Below are 26787 nucleotides of genomic sequence, written 5' to 3' on the forward strand. Positions count from 1 at the left end.
TGCTGCATCACGCTTATCTCCTTCAGGGGTAAATCCTGTAAGCCCTCTTCAAAGTGAGTAGCATTGTGTTCTGTAAGTAACTGTATGAGACAAATGCATTCAGCACAGAATGATTCAGGGAGACAGTAAGGGCAGAAGGACGTCGTTCTTAACATATTTTGGTCTTAGCCCTGTGATAATATTTTTCATTAATGAAAACAAAGACATCTGTGCAGGGTCTCAGTGAGTTCAGACGTTCACAGTATCTTTTGAAGTTTCTCCTTATACAGAAATCTTGTTTATCTACTTTTCAGGACTCTTTTGGGGCCTTTGGTGAATTTAAAGGATTTACACAGCAAGTAATAACATTATCACCTGGTAAGTTACTCATTGTTGTCTTGTGGAAATGTTTTGATTTTATCTTGCAGACATTTTTCTGAAGCACAGGAGAAAAATGTTAAAAAGTGGAGATAACTTTCACTTGGGATTTTTCCTGTCCCCAACTGTCAGCTGGAACAAAATACTCTTCTGTCAAAGGGTTTGGGAAGAGTGATGATGAGATGCTCATCCGGGGCTCACAGTGGAGGTGGCAGTGCTGCGCACTGCCTGTACTCTGCAGTCACGCCACAGCTCAGCAGCGGTGCCAGCCTAGAATGCGGGAGCTGCCCAAGAGCTCCCCCGCTCCGGCTTTGCCTGTGCATTGGGCCTTCCCATTGGGAGCCAGCATGTGCGGAGGAAGCTGTACGCTGCAGTCTCGTTTTGACCGTCCTAATTAATATCTAAAGATCAGGGCTACAGGGTGCATCTGCCTTCCACTGTGGATACAGGTGGGAACAGTGAGGTTGCAGGCTGGTAGAACCAAGAGGAGGAATTTCTGGCTGTGATGCTGTGCTTGTGTTCTCCTAAGCTGGGTTTTGGGGGGATCCCACTACTGGTATCCTTCTGACCTCACATTCTGCAAAGGTGAATTAAATCAAATTTGTTTCTATGTTTTCACTGTTGTTGCCTTCATGTAGACCTTTTGTACTACGGTAGTCTATTTTTTATTAACCGTGTTGCTCAACACTTCAGTTTGGTGTTGATTCACGCATAGTGATTTAGATGATGGCTATTTTATGTTACTTGCCCTTTTCTTCATATGACCCATAGAGAAGTTTCAGAATCAGTTGATTTGGGTGAGAGCCTTTGAATCCTGACAAAGTTTTGGAATTGCTGAACTGATTAATTAAAGAGGAGCGAAAGAGTTTCGATCACAGGGCTCTGTCAAAGAGAGCTCCCAGAGCGAATGTTTTGTGTGAAAGCATGCCTTGCAGTCTAAGCCAGGAGTGACAGTGATTGTAACACAATGCTGTTCATGTGACAGCCAGACAAAGAGGCCATTATGCACGCCTCAATGGCATCAGATCCTCCCAAAGCCAATAGTTGGACTATGCTTGGTCACCCTGAGAACGTGAATACGGTGGAAGCAGTTGCATGTTAAAGAAAAAAAAGATGTGTGTGTGTGCATGTGCGCGCGCGCGCGTGCGCACGCGTGTGTGTGTGTGCGCATGCCACGGTCTGTTTAAGTTGTAAGTACAAATTGACATAACTGATTTGTTTATGTTGTTTTGGAAGTTGCTGTCAGGAATTGGCAGAAAATATTTAATGTAGCAGTGAGGACAGACATGGTGGAAGTAAGACAGAGTGTGTCAGTAGGCCAAGTGGATCTTCCAGTTCTTTTGTTCTGTGCTCCAAGATTGCTTCCTACATCGTGCTTTTGAGCATGTATAACTGAGTTATAGTTTCTTCTAAAGTGTTTACAAAATTTCGGAGCAGACTGGTGTGTTAACACACACATGTTATGATCGCTGGAACTTAGGTGCAAATAATGTGTGTTTGTGGGAAGCATTTGTTTGGTGACTTATAAACCCTCTTCAGAGGGTTCAAGACCACTGGCAAGAATCAAGAGCACTTGATGCATAAAGAAATGTCCCTGACAGCTTGTGAGCTGCAGCAGTCTTGGCCCCAAAGGCAGCATACTTGTGTCAGTCATTGTAAATCTATTTAAAAAATAGGATACAGCATCTGGAGTGGAAAGCTCTTCGATTAGAAATGTATTTGTTTAAAAACAACTGTTTCGCCTTTGCAGCCCTGAGGGCTGGATTGTCTTCTTCAGTGCACAAGAGGTGGCACCCAATGATGGCCGCTGGTGGTCTTACTCAGCAAAGGCACTTTGGACTCATTCCCTAGTTACTGCTGTACATTCTTTTTTTCTCTTTTTTCCTTTTTTCTTTTTCTTTTATTTTTCCTTTTTTCATCTATTTTTTTCCATTTCTCTTTTTTTTTCTTTCTTTTTCTTTCCCTTCCTCCTTCTTTTTTCTTACTCTGATTGAGGATCTTATTAAACTTGTGTTTGTTTTTGAACAGTATTTACTCCTAAACACATACCCTAAGGGAAACATGTAATTTCCAGAGCACTTTGCCTGTTTGTTGGTATATTGGTATAATGAGTTCAATTTCCTTAATTTCATGTAAGGTTTAAATATGTTTTTTGATTTTGCTCTGACTGTTACACTCTCTGAATACAGAAATTCAAAATATAAAATTATTTCATATTCTGCAGTTGTGCTTTGTTTAAACTGACACATTTTTCCTACTTTGCTTACACTTGCCTAGTGAATATTTTACTTTAGAGAAGCTGTTGAACTGCAAAGAAAACAGAAAGCATTTTTGCAACTGGTGACAGAGAAGTATTAAATAATTTGCCTTTTTATTTATTCAGTTCCCCATCATTAGGCTTTCCTTTGGAGGGTTTTTTTTGTCTATACTTTTGGGAGAGATGATCACCAAAATTACTTATGCCTATATTAAGAGTTTTGTGTCATCAAAAATTAATCTGAAGAAGGTCAGGCTGTATTTTGTGTTTGAGCTACAAATGATAAATCAAGAAGTATGGTATATGTGTAGCTCTATTTAAATACACAAGTGCCTGAAGAGCTGATGATTTTATTGCTCCTGCCTGCATCGATGAAGGGCTGTGCTCAGTCCTGCTCCGTCCAGCATGTGCTTGAGGGCTGCCCCCAGCAGCCAGCCCTTCCCCACACTCACCTGCCACACTCCATAAGGAGTTGTTGCAGATTCTGTATGAACTTGGCACTTTTGCTCACAAATTCCTTTTTATGCCAAGTTGCTTGTGGTTGAGGATCAAAACTTGAGAGTTTAGTGATTTTGTCTGAATTTTACATGCCAGTAAAAATCCCAGCCAATTTTGGCCTGACACTTGCATGGTTTTTTGGTGGTTGTTGCTTCTTTCTTTAACCTGAGTGTGGTTGAAGAGTGCCACTGCTCCTGGGAAAAAAAAACAGGAGGTATTTTGTTTGGGGAGTGAGGCTGGCATAGTTAGACTAACGACCAGCTTCTTCCTCCAGTGTTTACCTTAATCTTTTTAGTGAAAGGACATACTGAGGATACAGCCCAGCTGGTGTCAGAGGGGAGACTCAGCTGTTGGTCTAAGAAATTCAAGGATCTGCTTGAGAAAGTCCAGTGAATAAATGCTTGCTGAGGGTAAAGCTGGGTTGGACAGACAGTTTTTTTCAAATAGTCCTCAAGAAAAGGATCAGTACTTAATAACTTCTTTTTTAAACTGTGTTGGAAGGGTGCCAGACTTCATAGAAGGTAGAATTTCCTTCTCTCTTGCAAACACTGTGGAAATTATACTTGTGATCTCTGTATGTACTGCCATTAAAGGACGTAGGCCACTGCACAGCCTTATGAGAGCAATGGATTTTAATTATCCATATAATTACTTTTTTTGTGCATAAGAATCTCTTAAATTATAACGTCACTATGAATATCCTAAAAGTAGGTGTCATGTGAAACAGCACGCTGTCTGTCTCCTGAGGACAGCAAAGCAAACACCCTCTCCAAATCTGAAATCCCATCTCTCATGTGTGTGGTGGTTTAAGCCGGTGCAGGAAATAATTATTTCCAAGTACTAATGTACAAATGAACTAATGTTTTTGGTGTGTTTTACTCTTAAAATCACATTCACCTGTATAATGTTTGGTTTTGGGACCACAAAAGACAAAGACATTTGAGTATGTAATTTAAAAGTGATGGGTAGGGCTTAATCTAGAGATGGTACCATATGATTCTTGCCAGCTAGATATAGTTTGCTATAGGTGTCACTGTCTCTCATGATGTAAGCTCTCATGGTCCTGTTTGTATTGTCAGGTGCTCCCATCCATTTGGTATTTTCTGATGCAATGGTAGCATCCAAATTACTCTATATTCAGTGACATCAAAATATGGGAGCTTTGCAACTTGTGAAATTTTGTTTTTTACAATGCTCCTAGGAGACTTTCAGGAACCTAAACATCTCAAGGAGATTTTTTTGAAGGGTGGGAAGGAGATACATCAGTTGAGTTCAGCAAGTCTTAGTTTAGATCCTCTCTAGAGTGGTGTTCACTTTCATAGAAAATCTAAGTAATTGTAATAGGAATAAACAGACTCAAGTCTAAACAGTTTTTATGAGCTCCTCAGTGGGAGTCCCATTTGCCCATTTGTGCCATTATCCTATTTGCCCCTAATTTTGTGATGCTAATTCCAGAGCCGTTATTCACATCCTTTGTGAGTTCTCACATGCTTTGGGAGTGAGCACCTGAATATCCACAAACCCTGGGCAGTTCTTCCATCAGAAACTGCGTGTCCCCTGCTGCTACTTCACAGTCCCTTCTTCCGGACAAAGGCCACATTCCTTGAAGCAGCAAAGAAAGGTCAGAAATCAAGTATAGTGATAACAGGGTTGAGAGTGTTTGGTTTAGGTTAAGGGTCAATAAAGCAGATCTTGCTGTGCGAGTCTGCTATAGACCCCCCCAACCAAAACAGTGAGGTGGATGAAGCCTTATATAAACAGTCAGGAGAAATCTCATTGTCACTTGCCGTTGTTCTTGTGGGGGACTTTAACCTCCCAGATATCTGCTGGGATCACAGACAGCACAGCAGAGAGGGAACAATCTAGGATGTTCCTGGAATGTGTGGAGGATAACTTCCTCACACAGCTGGTGAGTGAGCCGACCAGGGAAGGTGCCTCCTGAACCTGCTTCTTGTGAACAGGGAAGAGCTTGTGGGGAAAGTAAATGTTGAAGGCCATCTAGGGTGCAGCTATCATGAAATGATTGAGTTTTCCATCCTTGGAGAAACAGAGGGGTTAGTAAAATTGCCACCTTAGACATCCAGAGGGCAAACTTTGACCTCTTCAAAAGGCTGATTGACAGAATCCCTTGGGAGGCTGCATTGAAGGAAATGGGAGTCCAGGAAGGCTGGACATATTTCAGGAGAGAAGTCTTAGGGCACAGGAGCAGGCTGTTCCCATGTGCTGGGAAACAAGTAGGCAGGGAAGGAGACTGGCCTGGCTAAACAGGGACCTTTGGCTGGATCTCAAGAACAAAAGGAGAATCTATGACCTTTGGAAGAGGGGGCAGGTCTCTCATGAAGACTATAAAGATGTAGTGAAGTTATGCAGGGAGAACGTTAGGAGAATCAAAGCGCAGCTAGAGCTCAACTTGGCTACAGCTGTTAAGGATGACAAAAAATCTGTCTATAAATTCATTAGCAGCAAATAGGATTAGGGAAAATCTCCCTCCTTTACTAGATGCAGAGGGGAACATGGAAATTAAGGATGAGGAAAAGGCTGAGGTGCTCAGCGCCTACTTTGTCTCAGTCTTTAGCAGTGGAACTGGCTGTTCCCTGGACACCCAGCCTCATGAGCTGGGACATGGGGAGAGGAAGCAGACTGAGGTCAGCACAGTTGAAGAGGAGGTGGTCAGAGACCTGCTGCACCACTTGGATGGATGCACACAAGTCTGTGGGACCGGATGGGTTACACCCAAGGGTGCTGAAAGAGTTGGCAGATGTGCTCACCAGGCCGCTGTGCATGATTTACCTGAAGTCATGGCTAACTGGGGAGGCCCCATTGGACTGGAGGGTGGCAAATGTGACATCCATCTACAAGAGAGGCAGAAAGGAGGGTCTAGGAAAGTATAGACCTGTCAGTCTGACCTCGGTGCCAGAGAAGGTCATGGAGCAGGTCATCTCGAGTGCCATTACAAGTCATATAATGGACAACCAGGGGATCAGGCCCAGTCAGCATGGGTTTATGAAAGGCAGGTCCTGCCTGACAAACCCGATCTCCTTCTATGACAAGATGACCCGACTATTGGATGAGGGAAAAGCTGTGGATATTGTCTACCTGGATTTTCAAAAAGCATTTGACACAGTTCCCCACAGAATTCCCATAGAAAAACTGGCTGCTCATGGCCTGGATGAGCGAATGGTCTGCTGGGTCAAGCACTGGCTGGCTGGCTGGTCCCAGAGAGTGGGGGTCAGTGGAGCTAAATCCAGCTGGTGGCCGGTCACAGGTGGTGACGTCAGGGCTCGGTGTTGGGACCATTTCTGTTCAACATCTGTATTGATGATCTTGATAAGGACATAGAGTGTATCATCAGTAAGTTCACAGATGACACCAAGTTAAGCGGGAGTGTCGGTCTGCATGAGGATAGGGAGGCTCTGCAGAGAGACTTGGATAGATTGGATCAGTGGGCCAATGTCAACGGGATGAGCTTCAACAAGGCCAAGTGCCAGGTCCTGCACTTGGGCCACAACAGCCCCCTGCATGGCTACAGGCTTGGGCAGGTGTGGCTGGAGCTGTCTGGGAGAGAAGGATCTGGGGGTTCTCATTGACAAGCAGCTGAACACAAGCCAGCAGTGTGCCCGGGTGGCCAAGAAAGCCAACGGCATCCTGGCTTGTGTCAGAAACAGTGTGACCAGGAGAAGTGGGGAGGTGACAGTCCCCCTGTGCTCTGCACCGGTGAGGCCACACCTGGAGTGTTGTGTCCAGTTTTGGGCACCTCAATACAAGAGAGATATCGAGGTGCTGGAGCGAGTGCAGAGGAGGGCAATGAAGCTGGTGAAGGGCCTGGAGAATAAATCCTGTGAGGAGCGATAGAAGGAGCTGGGACTGTTTAGTTTGAGGAGGAGAAGGCTGAGGGGAGACCTCATCACTCCCTAAAGCTACCTGAAAGGACACTGTAGAGAGGTTGGTGCTGGTCTCTTCTCACAGGTGCTTAGTGACAGAACAAGAGGGAATGGCTTTGAACTGCAACAGGGGAGGTTCAGACTGGACATGAAAAAATTTTTCACAGAAGGAGTGGTCAGACAGTGGAACAGGCTGCCCAGGGAGGGGGTGGAGTCCCCATCCCTGGATGTGTTTAAGGGTCATTTAGATGAGATGTTGGGATATCGATATGGTGTAGGGAGAACTTGTAGAGTAGGGCTGATGGTTGGACTCGATGATCTCAAGAGTCTTTTCCAACCTGAATGATTCTGTGATTGTATGAAAGGTGAAGTGGTTGAGAAGTAATAAATACCTGTCCACGTTGGCTGTATGTTGGTTGGAGAGCATGGAAGAGAGACAGAATACAATGCCTGGTGCAATTATTCCTGCAAAGTAGTGTTGCTTTGCCCTTTGGTGGGAGTTGCTGATATATTGCAGCTGAGTAGTGTTTCACTGGCTGCAGTGTACTATTCTATCTCTCTCTCTATCGAATGTATCTAATCTGTCTATCTATCTATCTATCTTGTCTGTCTGTCTTTCTAGGTTCTGATTAACCACATGATTGCTTTTTATGCATAAGAATGCCAGTAAGACATTGACTTTTTACTGCCATGACAAAAATATGGGCACCTGTGGCTGGATGGTTGCTGCCACTGCTTTGCTCTGATATTGTCTTCCTGGCATGAGCCATAGGAAAGAAAAATTACTTAACACTCTGCAATTCCTTGATGTCATGTTTATGAAAAGAGGAACTGTAAGTCCAGGAGCAAAAACCCCACCTCCCCAGCCCTGCTGACTGTTTCGCTTGTGTGCTGAGGTGCCGGAAGGCTGGTGGTCTACCAAGTGAAACAGCCCTTCCTGTGCAGGGGTTGTGGTCTTAAACCCTGGCCAGGGTATAGGCTTCTTGTGGGCTTGGGCACTCCATCTGTAGCCCACCTGGGCGCTGAGGGACAAGCTCTGGCTCAACTCCATCTGGTTGAGGAGGCATCTGTGTATGGGAAGCCTCTGCCCCATGTACTCAGGTGGTTAACATGGGGACTGTGCCTTCCTCTTGTTTTCAGTTTTGATGATGGTGTTTCTAGAGAAAATTTACAATTTGCACAGGCTGCCTGACCCCACTGCTCTATCACCACCAAAATCTTAGGCTGCCTCTTCACTATCCTCTTTTGGCCTACAAAATCTCCGCTTAACACACTTATCTATTTCCCTCCAACTTCCTTCTGCTTAGACAGTGAAAATGTAAAATCAGAAAAATCGTTTGGGTCCTTATTTTCTGTCCCGGCTGCGGATCGTATGAGAACTATACATGGACTCCTGCTGGCACTGGGGGAGTCGTCTTGGGGCAGAGCACCTGACGCGGCTGGGGCATTTACCAGTGGCACCAGCAGCACCGCCGGCTTGTGCGCTTAGGTCGTGGCTCCGCCTGCTGTGTAATGGAGCTTTAGTGCTGCTTTAATCCATGCCACATGCGGATGACCTGAGTAAACCCTGTGGGAAGACAGAAGCCCTGTTGTGTTTTTGTGAAGCAGTTGCTCGGAAGCTGATGTACAGCTGTGTCCAGGCTTGTTTGGAAGTGAAGAGTAACTTGATCTTTTAATCTTTTTTTTTTTTTTTTTTTTTTTTTTCTTTTTTTTTTCCGCAGACTGATATTGGTAAATAACAACTGTTTCTGAAGGGTACCTACCAGTGAGATTGAAATGTGTATTTTAAATTGGAGGGAAGATATCACAAAGATTTTAGCTGTGTGCAAAGAATGTGCTTTATGTTTTTTTATAAATTCATTCTAGCTAGTTTCATGAAGAGACATGAGAACTGAAGCTGAGGGCCCAATTTTCTTAATTGCATCGAGTAAACCAGGAATAACTCAAGTGAAATGAATGGACTTTCAGTGTAACTGAGGTGAGGTGTGTGAACATGGATCCCTTGTGTATCACCTGGATAATGCATTATAGGATCTGTGAACACACACATCCGTGTTGTCCAGATATGCCAAAGCTACCTCCACCAAAGCCAGAACAACTGGCCTCTTTTAAGAGATTATTAAATTTTCTTTTAGAAAAAAAGCTAAATTCCAGCTCTGTAATGGACTCTGCTGAGAATGCATGGCAAGGATAGTGCTCTTCATGCTTTAGGGTTGTTTTGGATTAAAGGCACTACATGTTGCAAATATTTCTATGCAGGTATGCCACAGGACTTCATCAATTTAAGACAGAAGCTGGTACTGAATAGATACGAGTTTCACTATTCAGAGTTGTTTAAACCTGAACCCACAAAAAAGTGCATTTTTAATTACTGAGTAAGAAGATTGGGTGAGTAGTTGTTGAAAAATGAAACAAAAACATAGCAAGGGAAATGTTTCCTTGCTTTAAGTATCCCCACTGTTGTCAGTAGTTTTATTCTATCTCCATAACCCATTTCAGACAGCTGGGAGACTTAATCTCATCTCTGGAACAATATTGTTGCTCTGCAGCTTTAATGCACTTTTAAGATATGCTCCATTCTTTCTTGCTGAACACTAGTTCATGCCAATTTGCATTATGTACAAGTAACAACAGCCAAGATATGCGATCATGGTAAGTGAACCTCAGAGGAGGCAGTGATTTGGGGTTTTGGTCTGCACCGATAAAATACAGAAGAATTTTTTTGTGTCTTTGCAGGCTGTCAACCTTTTTGTGTGTACCACACCCTTTAACAAGTGTTTTTATTTTGCCAGTGGATCAACTTCAGAAAATAGATGTTGGTTTGCTAAAGTAGTGCTGGAATGCAAAGAGGAAATGCTTATTCTCATCTAGCAAAGTTTGAGGTTGCTGCATCATGGTCTTCAGTAGGAAGTTTTTGGAATTAAGTAGAAAGCCATTGCAGTCACTGCAAAAATGGCTGATGTCATGTAGAAGCATCTCTGGAGGCTGCATCCTAGGATGTACTTTAATCTTCCTCCTCTTCTCCTGTGGGAGTCTCTCACACTATACTTCCACAAATTACCTCTACAGGGAAATACCAAAGTTTTAGTACACTGAGGTCTTCTCTTAGACATAAACATGTGGTTTTCTTCATTACAGTTTACGAGAAGACTACCAGAGGGAAAAACAAAGAAATGAAAAAGCATCCAAATTAGAGGGTATTACTGGCCTCTTCAGAGGTGATCCAAATCTGTTAAAACTTCTCCCAGTCATGATATTGTGTGTGGTGATTTCTTTGTAAATGTCTAAGACACAAAGTGCTTCATGTGATTCATGCTTCTGACACTACAGCCACAGTAAGGACTGTAAGCATGATGTTCATGTTATAGCCACTGTGTCAAAATACCAAACTGGAGGCATGGGTCCTAAGAGAAGGATGAAAATGGAAACTAGCAGACTTAAATTCTGTTTTCAGCGCTGTTGTTGATTTGTTTTATGAAATGAGATAAAACATTTAGAAAGGAGCCTAAATACTTTCCATGTACAGTGGCGTTATTAAGAGTAGCCTTAAGGACAAAAAGGCTTATAGTGTTAGAAAAAGTGTTGTAGATCTTATAGGGAGTTACGTCGATAAAAATACTCTATGTGAGATTATTGCATAACATATATTTAAAAAGAAGTGTGCTTAAGTAAGTGAATCCTACCTTTTGCTAAATTCAAGAGATTGCAGGAATCAGTTATTTGCAGAAGGCACACAAGAGGCAAGATGGGATAGAGAGCCATGTCGAAACTTTCTGGAACCCCTTGTAGTGTGCAGCAGCCTTGGAGTCCTGAGAACACAACAAAGACCTTTAGACAGTGACAGAGACCATCTGCCCTGGCTCATCTCACCCGTTGGGGAAGACTCTCCAGAAAATGGTCACTTGCTCTCCTGGAGGAAGGGAATTAATGTCACAGTTTGCCCTCCAGAGAGAGGAAAGATTTATTCATGGATTAGTTCACTGGGCAGCTGATAGGTTGGGTCAGACGAAGCACCCGTTGCTTGCCCCAACCCACGGTAGACTTTAGTGTGCTTTAGCTTTCAACACAAGGGCATCTTTCTGCCTTTAGGAGTGGATGTAATGGATATTGGTGCAATTTTTGTTGCTGTTCTACACATGGCTACCTTTCTTTGCACTCTCTAGAGCAGTGCAGAAAATCAATAGGGAAGGCCAAATAATCCTTTGCTCCTTACTGGACAGAATGGATGAAGAGAAGTAATTTTAAGCAATATGGCAGCTGGCCTGTCTGTCTTCTTTGCTGACAATAGGTACATACATTTCTGTGCTCTTAGTAGAAAGCCTGTGTGAAATTGGAAAGAAACAGTCGAGGGAGTAAGTGCATGTAAACTCAGAGTTGTTTTGCTGTGTTGGAACTGGTAGATGCTAAGAGTTTGGGTTTTAGAGCCAAAAGAAGGTTAGCTGGTAGTAAAAACCATGCAATAGCAGTTGTTGGCCAGCCCAAGCATGGAGTTTTCACTAGGTGTCGTGACAGTGAATCTTGAGTGTTCAGGCATCAAAAGTCAGTTGTAAGCACCACCCAGAATACAGCTATGGGCAGGAGGAGGGATGTGCTTCCTCCTGGCATCATGCGATCCCTCAGGGTGGCTTCTCTGATATTTTCCTCTTCTGTTGGCTTTGCTTTCCCCCACTCATCTGCACTGTCTCCTGCCACGGAGCTGCAGCTGGGTTTGCTGTCTCTGCATGAAGCGCCCTGCTGAGCTGCCTGGAGTGTCCCTGCTGTGGCTAGTGAGGTGACCTGGCAAATGCTGGCAGCATGACTGCTCTGGATTTCAGGGAGAACAGTTTCATGAGTGAGTTCAGGTTTCATCCCAAATTTCCATGTCGATCAGAGGAGAGCATCCATTCTGTTTTCAAACTTCCCAGCAGCTCCCTCACCATGATCGTCCAGTCCCTCTGCAAATGCTGTGTTGTTTTTCACTGTCTTCTCAGCTGGTTGCTTGTCTGCTAGCATAATAAAGCAGCGGATGTACTACCGAACATGAAATTTCATCCCAAGGTTTCCAAACTCTGGATTGCTTATGTCTCTCATCCGTTAAAGAGAGATAACACATTCACACAGTCAGATGACCACTGCATTTCGTTCTGAAAACAGTGAATGCTTTTAATTTCCCTTTAAAAAAAAATCCATGCGCAGTTCGCAATACTTGTTTTTATTTTTAATGAATGACTGAACCAAGGCCAACATTCCTGTAGTTTTAACTGAGCGGCAGCAGAAGTTGTAACAGAGATGCTGCTAATGCCAGTTGGGCTGTAAGTTGTAAGTCTACTTACAAAGTTGGCCTGTTTTCTGGCACAGTCTCTGACACATACACTCCAGTCAATCACAGTAAAGTGCCTAATAACAGATGTGGTAATTAAGCTGAAGAATTCTGTCTCTCTCTTTTAATTTTTATTACAGAGAATAACAAAGTACCTCATTAAACCCACCATCATAGAGATTTTTTTAATTTGGCATACAAATGTCTGCAAAAATTAGATCTCTGAATAGGGTGCCTTGTTACTAAAGGTGCTTTGTCAGATAATACTGTGAATAGACCATTTTTATAATGATAGATATGTCCTTGTGCTACTGATGTCCTTTTACAACCCATACTGCACAGAGGTACAGGTTTAAAGAAGGCAACATAAGTCCTGCAGGATAATATTTTGAGGGATTTAGGGCCTTATGCTCAAGTTAATAAAAACGTGGTCCTGATTCTTCTGAGTTCAAATTACACTGCCTTCAAGCTGGAATTAGCAGCAGACCTTCAGGAAGGTTTCAGATAACTTGTAACCAAAGTAAATGTACATATTTTAATAAGAGAAATTATATTGAAAAAGATATAAATTGCAACCAAAAATGTCTCCTATTGATTGTTAGACATTCTAAGGCATTTGCCTACATTATTTTCTTTTAGTGGTGCACCAGGCACTCTTTTTAAAGGAGAGTCTGATTCATCATTTAAAGGAATTAATTTAAGAATTGAATGATTTGAGATGTCTTAAAAAATATGGTAAGAGAAAACTGAAGTGGATATAAATCAGAACTGGTAGCTTTGATATTAAATTACTCAGTATCAGTGTTTTTTATGGATAAAGTACAAAGTTGTTTACTTTGTCATCATTGGAAAGAACATGTTTTTTTACTGCCCATCATGAGTGTTGTTAACAGTTTTATTTCTTAGAGGTATTATTTATTCACTAAAACACAGTATCTTGGCTTAAAGCTTCAACTATTTAGGAGTATACTGAATCTGTCTGTGTCTGTGTACATTTACCTGCATGTATGTATATTTATGTATATGCACCAGTGTGTGGGTGCACCGGTGCACATACACACACACAATCACATGAAAGAGGGAAAACTTGTAGACAACATTGGCACCTGGTAAGCTGAATTTCTCCCCAGGAATATTTTTTCTTTTCCTCTGCTCAGAAATGGGGGAGACTGAGCACTAAAATTATACAACTACAAACAACAGTTTTAAGTCTGTAGTATTTTTTAAAAAATAATATAATGTTGAGTTTTGATGTCCTGAATGTTCAGCTACTCCTTGGCCTGTTGTTGATATTATGTCTGTAGATCTTACAGGGCACATAGGAGATAATGAGAAGGCTGTCAACCTGTAATGTCAAGGAGCAGTGCAAATTGAACAGGCTAGCAAGTAAACACTTGGGAGAAGGCTTGTAGATACAAGCATTTTCTCCATAACTGCATATGCTTACAAATATTATGAAGGGTGTACAGTTAGAATAAAACTTCAGTCTTGCCTCAGTTCTGCTGGGACAGTAGCAGTGATACACAACTTCCACCAGTATAAATGGACACAGCATGATTACTTGATGGCATCTTGTTAGGGCCTTCAGCAGTAGTGGTGGAAAGAGACAGGGAGATGGGTGAGAAATGAAATGAGTAGTTGACAGGATGGGTCTGGTCTTCCACATGCTGATCTGTAGAGCTCCTTCCATTTATTCCAGCTAGTAGCAACTCCAAATGATACACTGAGAGCATCTCCCAATGTTGTTGAGCCAGTTTACTGTGAAAACCAGTCATACATGTTGCTCAGTTTATAAGGTTGCTTCAGGTTATATTGCAGTCTTACTGAAAGCTGTTCAGAGCAAAATTCCCTTTGACTTCAGTGGGAATAGGATTTGTCCCTTTAACTGTGTTTTTCTTAGAAAACTAGAATTATCCAATTTCTTTTGGTTTTGCATTACAATCTTCCATTTTCCTGTTTGAGGAAAGAATACAGGAGTGCTATGTCCATTCTAACCTTTGCAAATGCCAAAATAAAAGATGGGAGAAGAGAATGAATGGTCAAAGCAAACACTTCTGGGTTCCTTATTCCTACCAGAAAGTTTTGGATTTACTTTGCAGAGGATGTGGGAGGCTTGTGCAATGAATCATTGCACTTTGAACTAGATTATTGTAGGTGGGAAAGAAAAGCTGTTAAGTAATGCATTGAAATGTTCAGAAGTTGTTAAAATGAGATAGCATCAGAGTAAATCAACTATTTTTCCAAAAAAGCAGATAATTTCAAAATTGAAATCTGTAACAAAGTACTGTGATAAGGATTTATAGAAGTGAAATGTTCAGTCTAAATCATGAAAACAGGAGCTAACTGGAATGACTTTATTTTCTGTAGAGTGTTATATGCAAAATGTCATTTCCTTGGATGATTTACAAAGATAAATATATTGAAGCAGTGCTACCAACTAATTTGTTCACAAATGATAACAACTTGTTAGCAAGTAGAAGATACAGATAAATGAAGGTGTTCATATGTCTTATTTTTGTAATGAAAGGGTCCAGTGAAAAGATGTGACAAGTGTGGGGAGCTACAGACTGAAGAATTTTGCCAATGATAATGGAGGTTGTGTCTGGGAAAGGGAAGAATCTAATGTTTGATGGAAATGTATGTGGAAAAAGAGAATATGCATGTAATGGAGGAAGGAGAGAAACAGAGGTGGTCTTTGAAGATGACTAAAACAGGAAAACAGAAGAGTTTTAAAGGAAGGCAGGCATGAAATGTATCCTAAATTGCATAGGAAGCTAAAGGAATTATCTGAGTCTTGTGATTGTACTCTTTTATGTGCTGGCAATAAACTGGAAGTGACACAGTGTCTGGAAGGCTCCTAGTTGAGATAAAAGGACAAGAGGGGTCACAAAAGCTACAGTCAAGAGAGGGTAAAACCATGAATGAGAATTTCCGTAGCAGTAAGACCAGGACAGTGGTGTATTTAAGCAACCACAGGATTGTCCCAGGCAACTTGTCAGCAACCACAGAGTTTTCACAGTTGCAACTATGAATATAATATCCTTTCTTATGATTCCCCTTAGAAAAAAAAGAAATATCAGAGGTTTGGTGATGCTGTCTGCTTAAGGGACTATGCTAGAAATTCGATACAGATTTCATATCATGTAATAAACAGTTTTCATACATTGCACTAACATCTAACTTGGGACGTAACTTACCTTAAACACATGCATCCAGCCGTTTTTACTCATGCTATAAAAACAGTCCTGGAAGTAATATACAGCCTGATGGTCCAGTAAGGAATACATTATTTGATTAAAAAAAGAAAAGAGGAAGAGGGAGGAAAGGAAGTCTGTGTGGATATGATTTTTGTATCAAGCCCTATACTGTATAGCCTCTCTTAAAATATGTGGTTTTGCTTTGGTTGCTGTTAACTGACCGTTAGCTGTCAACAGCCACCCTGAGAAAGGTGCCTAGGGCTGGTAATTGCCATCCGTGTACAGACTGAAAGCTGCTGGTCCCTGTTCTGCTACAGCATGTCCCAGCTGGGTGACATCACCAGCCAGCCCCTGGCTGCCACGTCTCTGCATCCCACCACTGTTTTCTTCCAAAATGTGACTTGTGGCTTCCTTGGGGGCAGCTGGCCAGCCCAGGGGCAATCCGCAGCTGTGGTGAGGGGCTGAAAGGGGAGGAGAAAGACCCTGAAGGTCTGGCTGGAGGGTGCAGCCAACAAACAGCTGCTATTGCTCTCCTGCAAATGGGCAGTCAGCTGGAAAACAGCGACCTCAGATCTACACATGCTTAAGAGAAAGGGATGGTGGTTGGGGGTGGCCTTTCTAAAACCAGGCTTCTGCATGCCCTTCCCTATGCATGGAAGGGGGAACTGCTCATGGTCCCAGGTTGTCCCCTGGTGACAAGCTGCACATTTCCATTACACAAAAAATATGACTCTGAGACAATGCTACCATCAACAGTACAGACACACCCTGTGGAAATTTTCGGTGGTTTTGTGTTTACAAAATTGGTTTATTATAAATTCTTCTTAGAAACAATTTCATTTTGTTTGTCCTTCCTCAATTCACTTACAGCTTCTCTGTCTACAGCTTATTCTTTTTTCATTATTTGGCTTCAGACAAAGGAGCAATCAGCATCTTGAAGAATTTTCCCTTTTTTATTTTGGTATGAGAGCCTGAAGTTAAAGCAATAAACTATTGCCCACTAATACCCAGACCAGAAATAGGTAAGTATACTTACCTGACATAGTTTTATATGGTTCACTTCAAGTGTCTGGTGGAAAAGTAGTGTATCAGGGTTTCATCTTCTTGATGAGTGTGCTTGTCAGATAGTTTGGTTTGGATTCTAGACAGCTTTAACTGTCTTTATTAGGTGACTTTGCATCTGAGTGGAAAATAACCGGACAGCCCATTTAGCCAAAAGATTTTTGTTAACAGTTCGTCCTGTCAACTTCCTGTATGAATAACTTGAACATATAGTAACACATGCTGTGGGTAACCTTAACAATCACAGGTTTGCATGTTCAAGACCTATACTTGAAAAAAAAAAAAAAAAAAAGAAAGAAAAGAACAGTGCTCTGATTTAGTGGACAATGACAGCTACAGTGAAGTGACCCATGCTTGTGATGTTTGGCAGCCTGCCCCTGAAGAATAATAAGTCCATCTGCAAAGGATCTGGTGCGCTGGCATTTGCCTTTACCCTGCCTCCTTGCCTTATGCAAACTTGACTTCCACTGAACTTTGTTTCCCTCTCCTTTTAATACTGATTTGAGGAGGAAGAGAACTGACAAGTGGATGTATCATACCTGCCAGCTTAGCAAGTATGCAAACTCCCTGTATGGTGAGAGTGTTGCATGTCAGTAAGTGAAGTTGATGGGCCAAAAAGTGTCTTGCTTTTCAGGAGTCCAGAAGATCCCAGGGAAACTCTTATCTGGTCTTTTACAGTACGAAAAAATCTTGTAAAAGATACTGCTGAGTGACTTACAGGGAATTACGGAGTCCTCGAAGACCCGGTTTGTGGTGGTGATAGAAGAGCACTGTGCTTTTCAGTCTGTACTGCAGCGTGATGCTGGGCATGCAGTTCTGTGGAGGGGCCAGGCATCTGGGCACTGGGTGGTATTGCTGGTATAAGGCTAGATGTTTGCTGACAGTTAAAGGTTTCTGTTTCCTCCAGTGTTTGCAGTTACCTTATTTCATTCTGGAAATGGGGGTTTCCTTTTAATTGTGTTTGACACTTGTAAAACAACGTGCAGTGTGCAGCTCCCAATTTCTCCAGGTTTCCACCTGAAAGTTATTGTATTTAAGTAGAAGGTGCCTACGCAAAATGCAGTTTAACAGGTGCTCTCAGTTATTTAAGATCAGATCATGTATTACTGCATTTATATTTAGAAGGAACTGTGCAGATATGCGGCCTGTGAGATGATAACATTAGTTAATGATCATGATGCCATAGCATTCAAAACAGGTATTTCCATGGTTTATGGGCAGATAAAGCCTCTTCTCTTCCAGATTCGTGGGTTATCAGTGGATTCTCTGGAACTTGGCAATTCAAGACTTCTTCACTCTGTTAACTCCAGTTTAAATGACCAATGGATTTGGAAGTTATTGGTCATGAGGCCAGAACACATTGTGATTACATAAACCTCCTTTTCCTAGAAACCTCTGGTAATTAAAGAGAGAGAGAAAAAAATATTTAATATATTAACAGAAGAAAAATGGCAAATAATTAATAATTTATTTTTCTTAATAACATGGCACTTTAAAAAGTAGCAGTATGTCTTTCCCCATAGAGAATTGGTTTGGTTATTTGGTTATTTTTCAGGTACCAGTCCAAATTAATTGTTTTTCCATTTTATGTGCTTAGTTCATCTTAAGTGCCTTTGGACTCTCAAATGTGCATTTTTTTTCACTTTGAATCTTAGATACTAACTCGAATTTGTCTATGGTATAACTGTTTTTCAGTGACTTAGGGATACGCTTTTTTTCATGCAATACCTCCTAGTGTTTGAGTAGGGAATCCTGGGATGTGGCTTGTAGGCCTGAGCTTGTCTGGATGGGCGTAAATGGGTGACATACCCAGAGGTACCTCGGGAGTGAAAAGCTTGCAGAAGAATAAATGTTGGAAGAAGAAAACTGAAGGGGCTGTTACTTTTGTATGCTAGGGTATGAAATAAGGAAATTAATACTGTTTTGAGGGAGTGTTCAGTGATTGGATTAGTACAGTTTATGGCTAGTCATATATTTAGCAAATTTATCCAGCAGGGTCAGGTTGTCAGTGAGTACATGGCTAAGGCAGTATCAGTCCGTTAGCACACATTTGGATGAGCAGTGAGGTTTAAAAGTGAAGAAGCATGGGTTAAAGGGGTCAGAATTGATGAAGCTGCATCAGGAAGGGCCCTTGTAATCTCTGATTGTGGGGACCATGACATGGTGATTCAGTTTAGGGCACTATTGGTTTATCATTTAGCAAACTCATATTAGCTGTCCAGATCCCACATATTTTCTGTCAAGCAGAGTCTCAGCCTTGCCAGGTGGCTTGCATGTTGGTCTCTTCTGAGCTCCCCTAACTGGGGATGATGCCTTCAGAGTGACATATTCTGAGGACTGGAGGAAAGACCTGTCACTTAATTTCCATTTGCTGTGGTTGTACTTCTGTGCGAGTCTGGGGTCTGTGTGATAATGCTCCTATTCACATTCATTCATATTTGGTTTATGAGTGAGGTTTCATGTAATCCAGCATCACTGATTTACAAAACGCCTTCTGCTCTTCACCCAGTAATTCTCTAATCAATAAAAGCAATCAGTTTTTTTCACAGAAGTTAACATGGGGCTAATCATCATTGACAAGACTAGGTCAGGTTCAAATTTTGCTTTACTTGACATCGGTAGTGTAAGAGATGATTTTACGAACAAATACACTCCTGGTAAAGGAGTTGAACCTCAGGAGGGAGAAGAGTGTAATTCTATGAAAAACACTACATGGGAAGTGAAAGACCAAGCAAATCTTCACCAGAAAATCTTTAGAAAAATCCTTTATCTCATCTGGAGCCATGACTTCAAGTTGCGGGTAGCAGTCAGTAAATCTGTTGCGGGGTGCTGGCTTTGTCATGTCTGGAGAGTGTGAGGTTAGAGGCACCAGCAAGGGACTCTGCAGTAATGGTTGTGTGGTTTACAATGTAGTCTGGAAGTTTAACTGTGATGGACAGAATGAAGATTTTTTAAAATAGCATTTACTCTGTGTGCAGGTTAGTGTAATATAAGTGTAATTAAGAACAATCCATGGGATTACAACACAGAGAACTGTTCGACATCCCTGTGATGTACACTGCAGAAAGGTAGAAATGAGTGTTGTAAAACCTTAAAAGACAGGGAGTATGAAAAGGTCTTACTATTCTGAAGTTTGGCTTCTAACTGAATGTTATGTTTCTGATGCATTTTTCATGTTGCAGTGGTAAAAAGCAACATCAACATTTCCCCAGGTCTTGGGTGCATTATGTCATGTTAGCAACTGTATCGTACTATTCTCTGTTGCTCATGCAGTTCTAATGCTGCTTAATTCACTGTCAGCATTTGATTTTGCTGACCGAAAAAACCTTGTTTGCAGCCTTGAGCTACCTTCACTTCTTTTATGTTTTGCATTGTGTTACCTTCCTCTGCTCCCCCAGTTCCACTCATACTTATTTACCTTTTGTCACGACAAATCTAAGGGAGAGCTGTGTGCCCTGCATTCTGCTTGTGGCTCTGCTCTGGGTGGGTGGAGAGATCATGTCTCAATTTGCATTATATACAGGAGAAGCAGTTGTTTGCCTTTTTTAGTTATCAATTCTTTCTCTGAACTCTACAGGAAAAAAAAAAAAAAAACTAAAGCAAAATATGTGCAGAACTGTCAACACAGTTGGTAGTGGCAGAGAAAGTGCCTACAAATCTCAGATGATGGGTAGTAATGGTTAACTGTCTGTAGTTATATCGTGCATATACAAGCTTTTTCATCTGCTTACTAGAGAGACTAATGTAGTTCATGTTGTTGCTCACATTAAAATGTATTTTAGAAGTACCTGTAATTGATGGGAGTATATTTTTGGGATACCTGTACACCTGTTACAGCATTTTAAAATGAGCCTGTTAGTAATTATAGTATGCCTTGGGATGATCAGATTAATTTTAAAATATTATTATTGATGACTATTAATATCTTCCTTTGATATAACAAATGTATAATGAACTAAATTTCCTTAATTAGATTACAGAAATTTAGGGGAGTAGTCCACAGTTGCTTCATGCAGCTGCATTGCTTTCCTTTTAACATTTTTAAACCATGAGCCTGTACAAAACTCTAGGGAAACACAGAAGTGTCTGAGCTAAATAGACCTTGTATTGCATAGGACCTGCCTTAAAGATCCTGCCCAGATGAGATTAAAGATGCAAATTTGCCAGCAGAAGTTTTTCCTTTGAGTAGTATAAAAATTGCTAAGGGGCAGGAAGATTTTAGCATTCTGCTGAGACATACATTTTTTTGTTATGTACTTTAGTGGAGGAAAGACCTGGCAGTAAAACGCCGTGGGTGGTCAGTCGGGTTGTGAAGTCAGAAAATTCACCTGCACTGGAAGAGTTGTACATTCTGGTTAACAATTAAAACGGTTGGAAAACATATTTTGCTAACTCCCATATGAAGTTTGAAAAATGCCTCTTTCCACCCTGTATGTATGCAAACGTGTTGCTGGGTATTGGTGAGCATTTTGGGAACAACCATTTGCCTCTTTGAAGTTCTTTTTCATGGAGGTCAATGGTGCCACTCACAGTAGAAACCTTGAACCTGGTAGCAAAATTCCTGTTTACAGCTCGGGAACATAAATTATGCAATATGCTGTTGGAGGTCAGAGGACCTTTCTGTTTTAGCATGAGTTATGTACTCTCATACATCTACTAATAACTAATTTGCATAGAGGTGTTCGCCAACATGGGTATTTTCAGTACCTAAATCACAGGTACTATGTATATGTAGATAGAAAGGATACCAATGTATTATTGGGTGAGGTAATTTAAGCAATATATAATAAGAAAAGTAAATCTCTGAACAGTGTATCTCAGTGCAAACTGTACACAGCAAGAGTTAAATGAGTCATCTATGTTTTTTATTGCTAATATAAACACTTTTGCAATGCTAATCAGTTGTGCTGATTTTCTGTTTTGATTTTACTTAATAATTAAGCAAAAGATCTGGAGTGCAATCAAGTTTTACACTAGGGGGTTCATGCAAATTATTCTTTTTTTATTTTAAATTTTGTTAAATGCATCCAAAAGGAAAGTTATGAAGCTGAGAGTAAAAGAAAAAAAGGAAATACAGTTTACAGTCTGCATAATCAAAATGACTGTTTTCAATGAGAGAAGTCACCACTTTGTTGAAATGATTAGCTGAAAATACAGCTGCTTTTACTGCCTTTTAAACAACGGCACATTGACTGCTGTGCTATGCAGTGTGCATGCAGAGAAACAGTTACAGACCATGAAATGTCTTTCAGCAGCTCTGATTTTTCAAGAGGGATTTAGCAAAATGGGATCATCTCTGTATCCTCAGATATCTTAAATACAATAGTTTTTTTGTCAGCTTTTTTATGTTGACTGAAGAAGGTATTGTAAAGTAAGACTATTTAATCTTTTTTCATGGCCCAGTGGACTTTTTTCTTTTAAAATAAAGTTATTCCTGTGGTTTGTTTTATTCTGTCCCATAATATTTAAAGTAAGAAATTTCTATTTCTGATTAATTTACTTTGTTAAAAATATTTGTATTATTTCAAAAGATTCATTAGATATTATTTTATTATAGTACAGATGAGACTCGATGTAATTTTTTTGTAATCTGTTATCACATAGTGTTAAAATTTGTGTTAAAATATGGATATAAGGTCAAATATTCACTGAAAGGGAAATATAGCAGCTTAAATCATTACAAATTGCCTATTACTAGTGTTCATTCTGGCATTTGTGTTAATGGCAGGTTGGATTAGAAGTGTTTCTATATGCAGATTAAAAATAACTGCTTGAAAACAAAGATAGAGCTAGTCAAAGTGTTAAGATAATCCTTTAGATTTTTATGTTATTAAAATAACTTTTTAATGAGCAGAATGTTTTTTCTATTTGGGAATTCTATGACTGGCAGATGAGGGGGTATTTTTGCAAATTATATTGTGAATTCAACTTTAAAGAGCAGTAGCAATGCAGGATAACATGAAACTGTGTCAACAATATAAAGCAAAGTAATTTAAATCTTTCCCCAATTAATTATTTAGTTTGCATGAGAGTTATCAGTTAGTTAGTTAGTTAGTAAAAGCAACATGCCATTTTTTGCAAGTCCTGAGCTCGCATTATACCTTCCAGTAGTGCTTAGCATCTTGAAGAATTGATAGGGAGTGTTCATGCATCCATACAATTTCATTTATATGTTTTCATCAAAAAATACACACCACCACAACTGAGTCCTGCAGAACATCTTTATATTGATTTTTGTCCCTCTGACTTGCATCTCTTCATGTGATGCTGTTGCCCGGGCCCTGCAGGAGGACAGTTTATGGAGATAGCCAGGTTGAGGTAGTGCCCAGGTGTTAAGGTGCAGTCTTCCCCAAGCGGACCCTGGGCATCTGCCCTCTTGCTTACCCAGGGCCCAGGTACTCAGGCATCCTTAGGGGGGCCATATAGTGAGGTCAGGGTGTAATTTTGGGGCAGATTTTTTTAAGAAAGATGCTGCTTGAGATGGGGCAGCATCTGTGGTTTCTAAGAGGTCCGTGTAGGCTGCAGGCATTGGGGGTGCTGCTGGCAGTGGATGGAATAGCACAAAGACCTTCTGTAAGTCAGTGATGTGCAGGATTTCTCAATGTGTGTCATCAGCTGAACCATTCTACTCGCGTCTTGAGCAAATACGAGCCTCAATTTTAAGTTGCAGCTCTTGTCGTTTAGTGTGGAGAAACAATCACTAAATAGACTGAGCCTGGCTGCATGCAATTTGATGGGACAGTGGTGTCTCTAAAATGTAGTTTATTCACTGGCTGACCACCCTACCACTTATGTGAAGCTACACCATTTGGGTTACTTTTCCAAACTGGGCATGATACTGCTGCTGCTAGGCAAGCAGTGTGTGTTTCTTGAAGTACCTGTTGCTTTATATCATATATATTGATTATACATGGGTCAATAGTTTTATCTCCTTTATTATCATTTGTATAATATTGTTAATGCATTCTAAATATTTTTTCTTGCAGCCATCTTTTTTTTGGAAAGATGTTTCTTCATTTGAATTTCTTTTTTGGCTTCCCTGTCATATTCCTGTACAACTGGATGGGGACAACTTTATCTTTGAATCTGGAAGATCCCAATGTGTGTAGCCATTGGGAAAGGTAATATTTTCCTCTGGAAAATACAGGATGTGAATTCTGATTGTAATAATTCTGTTTACTTGGCACATTTTAAGTGATTTAAAGCTTTTAGTTGACTAATGAACTGGGAAGAAAAATTCACATTACTGCATGGGCAAGGTAAGTTTAATAATAAGTAAAAGACTATTTCACACTGCACTGAAATACAGCCATATTTGCAGTAGGGATTAGGATACAAAAAAACCTACAGTGTCACCTGGAATGTTACACAACCATCTGGGTGCAAGAAGTGAATAAAAATAGCTTTTTTTCTGTTGAAGTGAAAAGAAGCTTTTACATATGCAAAATATAATTAACCACGTTGGAGTTTGGCCAAATTTGATTATGCTGATTCTTTCTTATTCAGCATTCACAGAATCTGAATTAAGATTTGCTAATTTTTTTGATGATGTTCAGAAATTTGTACAGAAAGAAATTAATCAATTTAGTTCATCTGTTTGTTCACCCAGTTTCACATTAATTGCAAGGAAAGTGTCACAATGGACTGGAGAGGTTGGGCAACAAGGATTTGCTGTACTTCTCTTGCATAAAGGTCACAGTAGTGAAACCAAGACTTATGGTCTCATTATTACTATTATGCCTCTGACTGATCAGCTAGTCCTTGAGACAGTCTAACTGTTCACTTGAGGACATCACTGTTTTCTGCATTTAAAGTAAACAGCATTTTAAGTTTAATCACTGGGACGCTGCTAAGCCACCCTACATTTATTTGTGATTGTTAATGGCTGAGTCTTTACAAAGAAAGTGAAACTCGTATTTACTTCTTTATAAAGTCTCTATATGAAAAAAAAAAAAAAAAAAAAAAAAAAAGTCACTTAAGGACCTTCCCCAGGAATTTATCTGAGCTTCATGTGAATCATTTGGAGTCTCAGCCCACATCATTGTGTACAATTTCTGTACACAGCAACGTGTGTATGAAGTAGTTACCATACTAAATAACTGCTTACAGTATTCAGGCACGTGTTTACGATGTTACTGGACACTGATCTATATTATGTATGCTTTTGTTTACTGTTTTTACAGATAAAAGTGTTTTTGAGGGAAGCTACAACATAGCACAAGCAAAATGGGAAAACCTCAAATATAACTATTTACATTGCATAATGTATTTTAAAGCAAACTAATCGAAGTCTGCAGAAAGAAAAATATATCTAGAAAGCATACCCATTTTGTTGCATGAACTTTTTTCTTTCTTCGGCTGGGTGTCAGAAAGGGGGAGGAACTCCAAGTAAATGTACCGAAATATTCACACTGTTGCTCAGAGCAGGTGACAAAGGTATGTAAGTATGGAAGAGTAAAACCCCAGATAGAAGCTCTTCACTGCTGCTGTCACTGGCCATGCTATATGCTTTAAATAAATCTGCCCCAGCCAGTAATAAAATGGTCTTTACAAATGAACCGCAATCACAGCAAGAAGGGGTAGAGAGTGCCCTGCCTTGAACAGAGCGCAGAGCCTCAGGCAAGCGTTGGCACACCACCAGTGTTTTGTTGGACTAAGTCAGACAGCTGAATGGATTAGGGTTGCTTGCCTTAATAGGGACATAGGAAAAACAGGGAGTAAGTTCTGGGCAGTTAGAGTAAGTGGGTCTGGATGTGTATAGGTGATGACAGTAGGAAGAGGAGATTGTGGCTGTTACCCAGCAGTAGGTGCTAAGAAGTCAAAGAGGACGTGACTGAAAGTGAATGAAAGCTGGATGGAGCACATACGTACAAGTATTTTGTCTGGTCCTGGGAATTAGTCCTACTGCAGGAACTCGCCATGCATTCCCGTATTTTCTAACCCCCTTGTGCAAGGACTGACTGACTGCCAGCACAAACAGCCTGCTGAAGAGTTTTCCAGGATGATTCAATATTTTCCCCTTTCGCAACAGGGCTCTGTTCTTCTTGCCCTGCTGACAGCTCTGGAGGCTCTGCACTTCGGAGCATAGAATTATTTCTAGGACACTGTGCTTATAATTTGGCAGAAAATAATAATAGGACCTTGGTATAGTATTTCTACAAAAAAAATTTGTTAAAAATTAGCTAAGGACTTCAGTATTTTATAATTTCTGATTGCTGAATAGAGTGATGGCATAACTGTTATATAATTTTCCAGTAATCACTGCTTAGCTGTATTTTCTGTGCTAACAACCACTTAGTATCTAAATACACTAGCAGACTTTTCTACTATCCAAGCAAATGTTTTGCTATAGATACAGCTATAGTTTTAAAAGAAATTGCTCAGAAGATCCAGTGAGATTTTTCTGTTTTGTATGGTAACAGCAGACTCTTAATTAGATTTCCAGCTATCCAGTGATGTTATTAAAAGTTTATTGCCACAGGAAAAGACATACTACATACTGCTTCAATTTGCTACTCATTTGAGACACGGTGTTTTGTTCGTTTTTATTTTATTAAAATTTAGGCTTACATTACTTTTCTTTAAATGTTTAGTACTACTGTGTCATCAAATGTATTACACAGTAGAAACATAATTGTTCTCTGCATATATATTTTTCTTTGCTTGGTGGAAGAAGAACCTTTCAATTGATACCTTCTGTTTATTTATAAAGTTAGCTGGTTCATGTTTTATTTAAACTTGAACTTTCTCTGAGTTCTTGTTGCACCTGAGTGTTTTGTTCTATTTATTCCTTTCTATACCAACACTTTGTAAAAAGACTTACTGAAATCAGACTGTTCTTGCTTGATAATCGGTCTGCTTTCTCTCTCTCTCTTTCCTCAGTTACTCAGTTACAGTGCAAGAGTCATATCCTCATCCTTTTGATCAAATTTACTACACCAGTTGTACTGACATCCTGAACTGGTTTAAGTGCACACGACACAGGTGATGTATAATTAATTAACTAATATTGTTAAACTGCTGATACTGTAGATATCTGTAAAGATTTTGGGTCTGTCAAAATCAAGAATGATATGTCGAATATTTTGGCGACAGTGACTAGTCTGTCTAACTGCTATGGTTTTGTGTAACTGGAAAATGCTTGTCCAAGCAATGTCACATATGTTTCATTAGCAGGTGGTGGTGTATCATCCCATGGAGTGCTAACAGAAAATGAACAGTTTGGGTAAAGCGTGC

General features: G+C 40.5%; 1 protein-coding gene across 5 annotated transcripts in view; it reads left to right on the forward strand.

The window, feature by feature from the left end:
* The first annotated feature begins 290 nt into the window (after positions 1 to 290).
* The window catches only part of MEGF10 (multiple EGF like domains 10), a 97823-nt gene continuing 71326 nt past the window's right edge, over positions 291 to 26787 (forward strand). For all 5 annotated transcript variants that reach the window (XR_003400147.1, XM_026866306.1, XM_026866309.1 and 2 more), the window contains exons 1-3: positions 291 to 357; positions 23538 to 23672; positions 26434 to 26535. Coding sequence is in view for 4 of the 5 variants with exons in the window: in XM_026866306.1 (XP_026722107.1) it covers positions 23557 to 23672; positions 26434 to 26535 (218 nt within the window). In the remaining variant the exon portion in view is untranslated. The remainder of the gene's footprint in view (positions 358 to 23537; positions 23673 to 26433; positions 26536 to 26787) is intronic.

Source organism: Athene cunicularia, assembly GCF_003259725.1.
Source record: "Athene cunicularia isolate RWA chromosome Z unlocalized genomic scaffold, athCun1 chrZ_part2, whole genome shotgun sequence".
Lineage (NCBI taxonomy): Eukaryota > Metazoa > Chordata > Aves > Strigiformes > Strigidae > Athene > Athene cunicularia.